This window comes from Anser anser (genome assembly GCF_964211835.1).
Source record: "Anser anser genome assembly, chromosome: 15".
Classification (NCBI taxonomy): Eukaryota; Metazoa; Chordata; class Aves; order Anseriformes; family Anatidae; genus Anser; species Anser anser.
In genome coordinates this window covers 12,095,159-12,107,376 of record NC_139736.1, presented here as the reverse complement: position 1 = coordinate 12,107,376, position 12,218 = coordinate 12,095,159, and the positions used below count along the sequence as shown (strand labels likewise).

At 42.9% G+C, this 12,218-nt stretch overlaps 1 protein-coding gene across 18 annotated transcripts in view; it reads left to right on the top strand.

Annotated features, from left to right (window-relative positions):
- CLUAP1 (clusterin associated protein 1) overlaps positions 1-12,218 on the top strand; it is a 75,211-nt gene that overhangs the window by 42,286 nt on the left and 20,707 nt on the right. For all 18 annotated transcript variants that reach the window (XR_014572895.1, XR_014572896.1, XM_083800946.1 and 15 more), the window contains one exon: positions 7,914-7,986. Coding sequence is in view for 16 of the 18 variants with exons in the window: in XM_083800946.1 (XP_083657072.1) it covers positions 7,914-7,986 (73 nt within the window). In the remaining 2 variants the exon portion in view is untranslated. The remainder of the gene's footprint in view (positions 1-7,913; positions 7,987-12,218) is intronic.

Here is a 12,218-nt window from a genome sequence, read left to right as displayed (position 1 = left end):
TGAACATTAGGTTATGCAGCATGATCTGTGTTGATTTATAGGCCAGTGCTTTGTCCTCTGATCCGTAACCATAAGCTCTCACCAGGCTCAGCGCCTAATGCAAGGCGATTCAGTGCATTCAAGCCGCTCCTTTGCAGAGAGAGCAGCCCCTCCTCATCCTCCTCTCTCAGCCTTTCCTTTCTGGAGTGCCTGTATCCATCTCTTGCAATGCTCTGAGGCTGCAAACTTTCTCACCGTGGTTCTGTAATCCCAGTGGGTTCAAAGCTCTGCACCTGTGTACCTCTTAACACCTCCAATCTCATTCTCTATGCCGTGCGCGTTTGTGTACAGGACTAGAGATGGGCTTCCACACATTGGTTAATTAATTTGGGGTGAGGTAATTATAAGCAGTTCAGCATGATAGGGAGCATTGTCTTCAGTTCTTAAAGAACAGCTCTGGGTAGGTTGGCACCTCATGCTGTCGTGAGCTTCAGCTGTGCAGCCTTGGTGTTGTGTTCCCTACGTTTCTGTTGTACCTAGCAGGCTTCCTCCTGCTAAGAGTGCGGTCACGTTCCCTGCTCAGGCACCGTGCAATTTCTCCTGGTCCTTATATCTCATCACCCCCGCTGAATGAGTGGCAACACTCTATTATGAAAAACAAATCCCGTTGCATGAGTGTAGCAAGAGCTAATCTCAGCTGCTTTGTTCTCCAACAAAGCAAGAAACAGCTGCTGAGATTAACAGGCAAGGTGAAGATGAGGTGGCTCAATTCATCTTCAAATCGCTTCGCTTCAAGTGTACTACAGAGCAGGAGGATTACCAGGATGCTCTAGCAAATGGCCAGGAAAAAAAAAAAAGAAACATTATTTTCTCTTACTAAGATGAAAAGGTTATACATAGAGAGAGATGTTGAGAGATTTCTGGGATTTGGAGGGTGTCTGAGAGCAGAAGAAATAATGAAGGCAAAAATTGAAATGTTAGCATCTGAACAAAAAGTCAGCTATCTCCAGTTGTTGTCTTGTCATTCTTTCACACTTACCCCTTCTTATTTTCTTCATTTCTTTCCTTTGTCTTTCTGCTTAGTGGTAACCATATTGTCTGCCAGCTGGCTCCAGGGCACATACTTTTGGTATTCAAAATCCCGCTGACATTTTCTCCAGGCCTTTCCCAACAAAATTTTGACGTTAACTTTTTTTTTTAAAAAAGCCTTAAATGATTAAATACTGCATCATTTTTGGTTTTAATTTCTTGAGCCTAGATTTGCCACTTTTCATTCTGAAGGGACATGGGGTTGTCTTCAGTTACATGATTTCAGCAACTCAATTTTATTGTTTAAAACAATGCTCAGCAGCATTAGTTATATCATAAGGGACTGGCTGTCAAGAAATCATGTGGCTTATTCAAATCATGGATCACTTCCCTCAGTCAAACAATGAGCTGGTGGCAGAGCTTGTGTGATCTGGGGGTCAGCTGCTGGAGGATATTCTGCATGGTGGCATATCGGTCTGTTTAAAAACAACCAGAAAAAAAACAAACCCAAACAATCTGCCCCGCACCCAGGCCCTGCTCATAGCTATGTATATAGTTTGCAAGTGGTTGTAATGGCATGTTTTTTAGCAATGCCTCTCAGAGAAATTATAATTCATATTAAATAAGAAACTGATAAATGAAAAAGCATTTCTTGGGATTTGCTTTCATGTAGCTTTCTGCAAAAGGATTTTCAAAGCCAACTCCCGCTCTCTCTGCTGTAGGGAATTGTAGATGACGTTTTACTTGTCTGTAGGGTAATAAGTTAGATTGCAGTAAAATATTCTGCCAAACAGACATGTTTTGTCTCTTTGCTGTTTTTCAAAGGCTTTCATAGCCCGATGTGAGAGGTAAAGCCATTTCCTTTGCCAGTTAAAGTAGATGCAGATGCAGGGTATCTGTATTGTGCTCCTTCAGTCCCCGTTCTGTGAAGAACGTACGCCTGTCTCGCAATAGCGTTTGGCCTGCTGGAGGGATGGGTAACGTTGGTGCTGAATTGGACAGTTTTGAAGAAATAAGCACGAAAAAGCTCACAGAAGTGGCCAGCATAAAACTGGAAGCCATCTCTGATTAGCACGGTCTTGTTTTCACCAAGCTGGTGTAAGTCACTTCTGTTAGATAACGTGAAGTTTGGGGAGCGGTGTTTGGGGCGAAGGTGGAGCCCAGTGGGGGCAGAAAATACAGCCTGGTGACTGCAGGCACTGAAAGCAGCAGGGAGACAGAGGGAAACTGAAGCTACCACTGATGCAGCTGTTCAAAAGTTGACATGATTTAAGTTTTCGGCGTTAAAAACAAATGAAGCTGTTGCATTTTTTCACTACTTTAACATGTCTCCTTCAGATTCTTTTAAGTGAGAATGTGACAAAAAAACCTGAATCATGGTAAATATAATTCACTTTCTAAATACGTAAATGGCTACTGCTTCTGCCTTCTCCTTTGAAGATCTTGCTTGTTCAGAAGTACTACAGCCAGCACATAATGATGCTGTCCTGGTTCCAAATGGTTTGAGGCTGCCCTTTTGAAACAAATTTGTTTTGCTGCAGTTTTTGGTAAGCTTTTGTAGGATGTAGCCTGGCAGCACAGCTAAATTGATGCAGTGATGGGCTGTTGTTGAAAGGGATGGTGTTGTACAGTCTCAACAGCTCCCTTGGGCTGACTGCAGCGTTTATCTGACCATGCTTGAAGCTATTCAGAAATCTAAACCGTAGAAAAATCAACATTTTTTTTTCTGCCAGTGAGCTCTGTGCTGGCTCGCTACGAGGTCAGCTGAGATGCTGCTGCCAGCACAAGAAAGAGGCTACAGGAAAGGGGGAGAAGTCTCAGCTGTATGGTCAAATCATTTTCTTAGACTCCACTTCTCTTATATTTTAAGCACGGGAATCAGCACTGAAGCTGAAAGCAACACTGCTCCCTCTTCTTACCCTCACGGTTTTTCCTGCAACGGCAATGCCCCGTCCTCCATGTGCAAGTTGAGACTTTGTGCAGCATCATGCTGAACTGCGCTGGAGAATTTGTCTGGTTTAATTTTATTTTGATGGATTAGTAGTTTTCACCTGGGTTTCTTTTGTGTAGCTGTACAAATTGTTGCACCAGAGGAGGAGTGAAGGAGCAAGTGGCTGAGGGTGCGGGCCAGGCAAGGCTGCTTATTTGATTGAATTTGGATTGCCTTCAGCAGTCTTAACAGATACATGGAATTACACTATTAGGCAATGATTATGTCTATTATTATTTCAATGGTCCGTGAATAGATGTATTTTAAAAATGTTTTCCAGGTTTATGAATTTGTCCCCATGATATCTGGGAAATGTCCTTTCTTTTTCTACCTCCCTGTTGGCCTTTGCCATGTGTACTGCGTAGGCTGCAGCAGCCACGGGGGTTGAGATTCAGACGGCTGACGGATCCCTTCGTTTGTGCCCTTCATCCCAAGGACACAGCAAGTATTGTAAATGTTTGCTGGGGTGGGGAAAGGCTTGTTTAAATCAGTTTCTATACCTTCAGTGACCATCTTTAGGTCTTATGGCTGGCTGGGAGAAAAGGTGGGAAAAGCAGGTAGCAGCTGAGGCAGTGACCAGAAAATATTGGGACCCACTATTGCAGAGGGAAGTCTTGGAAAGGGGATGTGCTATGGACACCAAAGGAAACACTGGTAGCTAGAACCCTCTGGGTATTTTTCTTCAAGTCCACATTCGTTTTCACATTCATCCGTCTTTAAGAAGGCTTTGCTAACACAGAGGAGTGTGGAAGGTGGTAATCATTGCAGCGGTTACCCTTCTAACCTTCTAAATGGGACTGAGCTGTGCTGGTTTGCCATCAGTGTGTGGACGTGTTGCTGCTCTGGGGAGCTCATTGTATCGTTGCCAGCAGCACAGAGTGAGAGGAGGCAGGTGAGATTTACTGGCCCGCTTACTGCACCGTGTCGTCCTCAGCACCCCTCCATCTTGCCTTTAATCCTTAGTTACGCTCCTCTGTCTCCTGGTCACTTGTTCCTTACAGAAAGAGCTAATAAAGAAGAACAGTTTCTTAAACAGGGTAATTAAAATGTTCTGAACCTCCACAAAACAGGTTATTAAAATATTTTTTGCCTTTTCCCTTCCTTGTTCTTGCAGGTGGAATTAGCTTCTTCGTGCAGAATACATATCCATCACCAGTAGTTTTGATTTCTAGGTAGCATGGCTTCTGCACGATTGCCTTTTGTGTAACACTCCTTGCAATGGCAGGCATCTTTCCATCTCCGAGCAGGAATTGTTTGGTTTCTTCCCAGAACCTTTCGTACATTGCCAGGCAGGTTTGTGAGCCCAAGTGGCCCAGCGCTGAGTGCCTGCGCACCCACCGGTGCTCAGCACCTGGACAGGCACATGGAAAATTCTGGTCAGGATGCTTTCATTATAAGGGGGAATATTTCTCTGTGCCTACGGGCTTTCCCCATGGACACCGTGACAATTCCCAAGGAGCCTTTTGCCCCTTTCTTGTTCTCATCCTCCTGTTAAAACAACCAGGTTTACACCTCAGGCGTTGGTATTTTGTGTCTTGCCCATACACCCATGTGAGCTGCCATGGCAGTACGGAGATGCCTCTTGCGCTTGTCATTTCCTTCCTCCAGGCACTGTACAGATGGTGAAAGGTGCCTGTTCTCCAGCTGCTTTGCAACAGCTGAGACCCGGAGCATGCTCAGCCTCGCCAAGCAGTAGCTATTAGGGTATTATGGATGCGTCTGGCTCACTGGAGAGAGGCTGAGGCAGCCCGGTCAGCTTATAATTAAGAAATTTGAATGAGGCAGTGAATGTGCTCTGTGTTATCAGGGTGATTACAGTGGGGCCTCCTGGGTCACCCCAAAGCAGGAACTGATCGGGCACTGTGGGGTTTCTGCTCCCATCTGCCCTGAAGCCTTGTACGGTCCGGGGCTCTGCTTCACTGCCCACCCCATGTCACGACGGCTCAGGACGGAGAGGTGTGGTGGTGCTTGGGGGGGATGGAAGTGGGGGGGCGGTCACAATTCGTCCTCCAGGAGAATGTCGGGAAAAGAGAGCTAAGTGTGTAAGGAAAAAAATTCACATTGCTTTAGTATATGAAAACTAAATAAATGTGGTTTGTCTGCCAAAAGGCAATGGACCTGGGTTTCTCCTGGTTTTCACCCAGGTTTTGTGTTGGTCTGGCACAGCTTCCCCAGCTAACTGGCTTTATGCAATCTGCTCCTCGTCTCTCATGGGAGAATGAGATCTGGGCAAGCAGGACTGTAATTACCCAAAGAACTAACCTGGGGATTTTGGGATCTGGCAACTTCTCTTTTCCTACAGCTTCTTCTCCTAAGATTCAGACAAACTCAAAGCTCTTTGCTGGTGATGCTTTAATTATAGCACATGATATGAACTACAGCAGCCGGTTGCAATTGTTTGTAAGAGAGCTTTACTGGGATCTTTGAAATGGGGTAAGTCTTGCTCAGAAGGCTGTCAGGATGAATGTCGTTGTCTGAGAGGTGGTGTTGGGAGTCACAGGCATCCTCCTGAGCGACTTCGGCTGTGTTAGTTGAAACTCCTCCAGTCACCTGTGCTGGCAGCTTGTGTCAGTACCAGACACGGCAGTGTATGTGACTGGTTTCCCCAGCCAGTCCAGGTTTTGGCCCGTTCCCTTGTCTGTGGTCTCCCACTTCTGTTGCATTCAAAACTATGGTTGCTCAAGCACAACCATACAGAAACCAGGATCTTTGCCCTAGAAACAACTTATAAGGTTATATGAGCACATAGAGATGGCTGCATGTGTGCTGTGCGCTAATGCAGCTGCTGATCCCTATGTCATCGCTGACCTTGCTCATTAATTATACTCAATACGTGATTAGACATAAATTTTGACCATTTACCCAGCCAGTCCTTTAACCCAACTTCCAAACTCAAGCAACCAATTAAGAAAAATGCTATTCACTACTTATTTCAAATACTAAGGGCAAAAGCAGAATTTAAATGACTTCAGCTTACTGCCTGGAAGCAATTTCTCTGCAAGCTTTTTCAGCGTGACTTTCAACTCCATAGACAGGAATGCTTATCCCAAGATGCAATGTCTTGTGCAAGCCAGGCCTTCATCTCCAGCAGCTTCCTCGTGTACTGGTAGGACCTGGTAGGTTTCCAAGAGGTTGGTGGGAGAAGATTTTTCTTTCTCAAGCTACCACGCTGTTACTGTATGTAAGGATACACGGTTCCATCTGAGAGTAAAAATCTTTCCTACCATTCAGCTCTTTTCAGATGATCTTCTTTTTTCCCCTCTGTCCCACAGGTATTTCAGTTGATCCACTGGTTCCTTTCTGCACATGCACTTAATGTGCAGATTTGACCGTGTCAAAGCAGCAGTTGTCTGTTTATTTTTTTATTGTATACAAGTTCTGCGTAGAAAATCAAAGGCTCAGAGAAATTGCAGCTCAATCTACAGTTAATTAGCGTTCCCATCTACTTGTCTTGCTTGAGTGCAATTGTAGAAAAAACTAGAGCTAGTAAAGTGAGCGGCTAAATCCTTCCATCAGTTGTTTGCCATCTGTTTAATATTATAGGTTCTATCTTGATGTGGTTGTATGTTTTATGTCTTACCTACTCTGTCATGTTTAGTTTGCTTTTCACCATTGATGTTATCCTAGTTTAAGCTAGATGTAATTAAAAATATATTTTTCTGTCTGATACTGCTATTGGAATACTAACCCTTAATTTCTAAAATCCCTTGGTAACTTCAGTAGATTTTAGTCCTAACTGGATGGAGAACTTCATGAACTCAGCAAAAGACCTCCTAGAATTGCGCTGTTGTGTTTAGCAATCAGACAGTTCCTTTAGTCTATCTGGTGTGCAATGCTCAGCAAATGCATGTATACCAGAGGATTAAAATTACTCCCATCTGTTACTGTCTACAGAGGCAGGCATGTTTTCTTACCAATCCATTATGCTGGAATGAAAATGTCTGTTTTAACTGCTGCTGCCCAGCTCCCGTCAGCCTACTTCTTCCCTTCTGAGCTGTCACATTTCTTGCTCAGTTGATACTGCAAGACTTAAGTGTGGGTTTTTTTTTAGGTCCTTGTAGGCGTTGTTGTAATATTCCTTTTATCGCTGGCATTCATTTGAATGGGGTGAGGGTTGTGATTGCTGCTTTTCCCCAGCACAGCAACCACTGTTCTACTTACCCTTTTCATTTGCTCTTAACTGCCTTTGTCAGAACTCTGTTATACTGTCAGTACAGTAGTGTTTCTCAGCATATTTTAATCTGCTATACTTAAAAAAGAAAATCAATGATCCACCTTGTGCAGTCTTGTTATCACGGTTCTCCTCTGCACCCAAATACTATCAGTAGTACTATACAATAGCATAGTATACTAGTATTATATAGTATATGGCTATACTTCTTCCAGCTCATTGTTTGCGCTTTTTCTTCCCATTTTGTTTGCATGCATGGAAATGTGTGAATTTGTCCTGGTTTGATGTATGTATTATAAAGCTACACTCATTTCACAAACCACTTCTGGTGGTTAATGAAGTATTGGTTGGAAAAAAAAAAAAAAAAACAACAACCAAAAACCACTTTCCAAAGAAAGTCCGTTCTGTTCTGTAATGGCAGTAATGTTCTGTGGGACGAAAACAAGTGAACTCATTTTCACTGCAATAAGTGAAGTTTCAGCTGGCAGGGATGTATGGTTGATTTTCAGTGCACTGTTTTATGTGGGTATATGCTTTATATCCTGATCTCATGGGCAAAGTAAGTAGGAGTTCCCAAGCTTCAGTTAAGACCTTTTTTTTTTTTTCATGAAGTATTTCCCGTGCTGAAATTTTCCTTTTTCATTCTGCTTTTGAGTGCTCTTAACTGTTACAGGACCATCCAATTAGCTACTTGACTGGGCAATGTGGCAGCTTTTCTGATTCGTTTGTTTTCACCTGTTACAGGAAGCAGCAAACATGCTGCGTCTTATGCAGAACAGGCTGAAGGAAGAGGAACAACACCTGCTTAAGAGTGGAAGTAAGTGGGATTTCTAAACTAGTTGTATTGGCAGAAAAATGAAGCGCTGGCTGCTACTTGTATAAATGTGCACTTACAAGCCACAGGGACATGGGATAGACGACTGAGTCAACAGATGATGTTAGAAAAAGTGGGATAATGATAACTTGAAAAGAACACCAATGAAATGGAGAACCTAACCTCAGTGAAATGTTCCTTTACCTTGTAAATTTTACCTGTAGTGCTGAGAGGCGAAAACAGTCGCTCACTAAACATGCTGTGCAGCTGCAGTGGGCAGAGGGAGGCTTCATTTTACTGGCATCCAAGCCCCTTCAGGCTAGCTGCAGATGAAGCAGTTGTCCCAGCACAGTGGGATTGATGATGAAAAGTTGGTTCGCTAACAAGCTCGGTTAGAGGATTCTACCTGGGAAAATGCTTGTGTGCTGGTGAGTAGTCTCACTGGTTCGTGGGACTACCTGGCTGCCTCGTGTTGCACGGGTGCTGGTTTGCCTTGCAAAACTGGAGGATCATTTTTGTCCTCAACAGTTAGTCTGCCACGTTGTGTGCTGTGGAGGTGGCTCTGTGTTTGGACTAATTCTTTGTGATGTATCTATCAGATTGTGACATTCACTCGTGAAAAAACCTCTGTTTGAAATCCTCGTTAATATCACTAATCATCAAAGTGTGGTCCATGTTTGCCTTCTTGGGTTTCCTTGGTTTAGTGTACCTGCAAAATGTGAATGCAATTAAAATTTGGGGATTATCTTTTTTCTAAACTTTTAATTAATTAGAATTCTAGCTGAAGAACAGAAAGGAACAACAACCCCTTGAGATTTTGCAGAAAGCTAACAAACCAGATTTTGCTTCTTTTGAGTCAAGCGTCAGCAGAACTTCCTCATTAGTTGCCCCTGTGAATTGAATATTGCAATATGTGCATTTTTATATGGTAGTGAAAAAAAACAAGAGGAGGGTTAACTCTCAGGATCAAAGGGAGAGTTCATGAAAGCTAAAATTGGGTAAGGACATAAAAGTTATGCTTCACAGTTTGTTTGCAGGCAGATGTTTTCTGAACAATCTCATGAAAGAGGAAATTCATTCATCTCTGCCCATCTTTGATCTCTCATCTCCTTATGTCAATGCAGTAAAAAGTGAAGTTTTATCTGAAACATAGGATTTGTAATGTAAATTGCAAGAATGTGGAACTATTTCAAGGATTTACTTGAGTGAAAAAGTCCAGGTCCTGCTATGTGATAGTTTCCAGGATGATTAAGTTTGGTCTCAATAGGTTTCCAGAGTAAATAAGTTCAAGAGGGAAGAACATTTATCATCAATAATTAGCAATGTGAAGTGTAATATGAAATTTTCCTGATTTTTTTTTTTTCCCTTGCCAGTGGACCTTCACTTAGAAATTGGTTCAGTCATTTTGCATCTCTCAAATAATACAAACCTTACCTTTTAGTGAGTGATCTAACTTCTGCCTAAGAACTCACAATTAGGACATTTACTGACCTCAAAAAATATTGCCATAATATGTCTTTATTCCAAATTGACAAAATTAGTGTTTGTTCTAGTGATAGGAGCAACAGGAGCCTGGTTTTCAGTGCTGGCTTATTTATTGATTGTCCCATAACCTTGGCAGATCAAGTCATCTTTCTAAGCTACAGTCTGCCCTTACCTGAATGTGGTGTTGAAGTCTGTGGAGCTGCAGCGATGTAACTCAGGCAATAAATTTGGCTCTTGGAGGCCGTTTCCTCAGTCGTGAGCACGGAGCACAGCTTTGTTACTGGGTGCTGTGAGGTTAATTTATTGAATGCTGTAAAACTGGCTGAGATCACAGTTTGCTAACGTGAAATGATCAGGTACCAAGTTGTGCTTTCCTCTTAGACCAGACCCCGCTTTCTCCTCTCACTGTTTGTTTTGAATTGTATAAAAGGCATCTTGTAACTAAGAAATTTACTTGGAGGAAAGAAGGAAGAAGTTGGTATCTCGTAGTGCCCTGTTAGGGGTGAAGTTAACCCTAGGATCCTAGTCGCAAGTCAAGGATATATCTTGCACAAGAGGAAACAGAAGCAGCAGCAGAATCGGTGCAGCATCACTGAACAGCTTTGCCTGCCCCAAAGAGGTTATTAGTGAAATTCACACTAGAAATAGAAAGGACGGTAAGGGATGGAGCTTCGGCAGTTGAGGGTTCCCAAGAGCCCTGCAGCCTTGGCCTGGCACTCCGTGATTTTATCAACAGCTACTGCAAGCGTCATGTGGATTGTGGGGAACTGGTGTAAAACCTAACGGGCACGAGCACTTAGACCTTGTTTTACCGATGTGCTGAGGTTCTGCATGCTGTGTCCTCCTTCAGAGACAGGACCTGCCTTTTAGTGAGACAGGCGCGAGGAAGATTAAAGAAAGGCTTTTCTTCCCCATTAGAAAGATTTTTCTGAAGCAGGTTTTAGGAGAAAAAAATCACTTGTTTATTCCACTTGCATTTTTAAGTAATACACACACGCGCACACACAGTCCAAGTGCTTTTATCATGAAGTTGTTTTCCGTCTTCAGCTTGCCAAAAAACCTCAGGACCTTGCTGTCTGGGCCGTTAGGGCAACAAATACGTCTGAGCTTCGTTCCCCTGCAGCTCCGCTCAGAGGCAGGCAGCCTGGCCTGGGTCCCCGTCTCCTAAGGCTGAACCTTCCCGTGAGCTCCCTTGGGACAGGTTCGTGGTCTGCCTGCACAGAGGCAGCTCGGGGCCAGTGCCTCCTGCGAGGGAAAAGGAAGGTGCTCTAAATCTCATTACACTTTGCCCCTGAGAGCTGCAAAGCACTTAATGAGGCTCTTGGAACAGCATAGGCTGGAATCAGGTGATAAATTTGTTACCATTAACTGATAAAAGTCAGCACTCACTCTGCCCCTGTAAGCACTCTCACCTTTGCATACCTTTGTAATCGATGCAGTTCTTTTATTGTCTGAATCCTTTGACCTTATCCACTGCTAATTTGGTAAGAAGGGCTGCAAATTAACAGTTAATTTCTCTGCAGCAGAAGTTGCAGGAATTCTGGACGGCTCTCGGTTTCCTTTCAGGCTGAACTAATAGTGAAGAAACCTAAATGATATTTATTATGAAGAATGGCTGTAAAACATAGGTCGAATTGTGCAGGTCTGTTAAGAACACAGAAAGGCAAAAGGCAATGGATATGTCAGGATGCATACACAAAATTTGCAACAACATTTAGTGCAATTCAGAAATAGCCTGGTTCTTTTTTCTTTTTTTCTAGTGTACATCACAAATCATCTTTCATTTCTCACAGAACATCTTCATAAAACCACTGCACTTAAAAAAAAAAAGTTAACACTAAGTTATGTGGTAAAAACTGTTCTTAAATTATGTAAAGACGTTGAACTCTAGATACAGATCAGGCTTTCAGCAGTAGTTGCATGATGACAATATATGCAGTTAAGTACTTGCAGCACTACAGAAATGGTTTTTGTGCGTGAAGAGTGATAAGTAAATTGCTGGTATTTTTGTAATCCTAATTTCACATAAGATGCTGTTAGAGAAACCAATATACGATGTGGTGTTTTTTCACAGCGTGCTGCCTTTGTAGCACATCCAGGGCTGGTGCAAAGTAACAAATGCCAATTGCCTGAAACTCAGGGCTTGCTGTAGTTGTGGGTAATGGAACAGTGCCTCTTAAAATATTATATTCGACACTGCTGGATGAGCACTGCGAAAACTGTTGATAGAACTATTGTCAGGTGTAGATACGTGAAGAGTTGCTCTGATAATGGTTTGGTGCGAGAGGAGAGGGCTAGGAGGGTCACTGACCACAGTAGAAATTCAGGATATTTTTTCAGCTTCTCCCGTTGTTGAAAAAAAAGTGTTTGCTGAGCAAAAAAGTAGCTAGTGAATTTTTTTCTAAGCTAAAATACATTTTTTCAGACTAAACAGACTATTTCATTTATACACGTCCTTTCTTTTTTGAATTTAAAAGCAGAATATATATACATATTTTAAAAAAAGATGTATTTTCAATATAAAAAAATAAACCCTTAGAAGGTTTCAAACTGTTTCCTATATTTCTTTTGGCCAAATCTATGCCTAGCATTTGATTTCAGTTTGCAAAAATATTTGCTGTAAAACTGCATTTTTCAGTGCAGGTGCCACTCTCTGGCTTGCCGCTGCAGTCGGCCAGCCCAGCCCTGGCTGCTCTTGCTTGGTCTGTAGGAGGAAGAAGCGCCCGTGCCACGCAGCACTCTGAGATGTG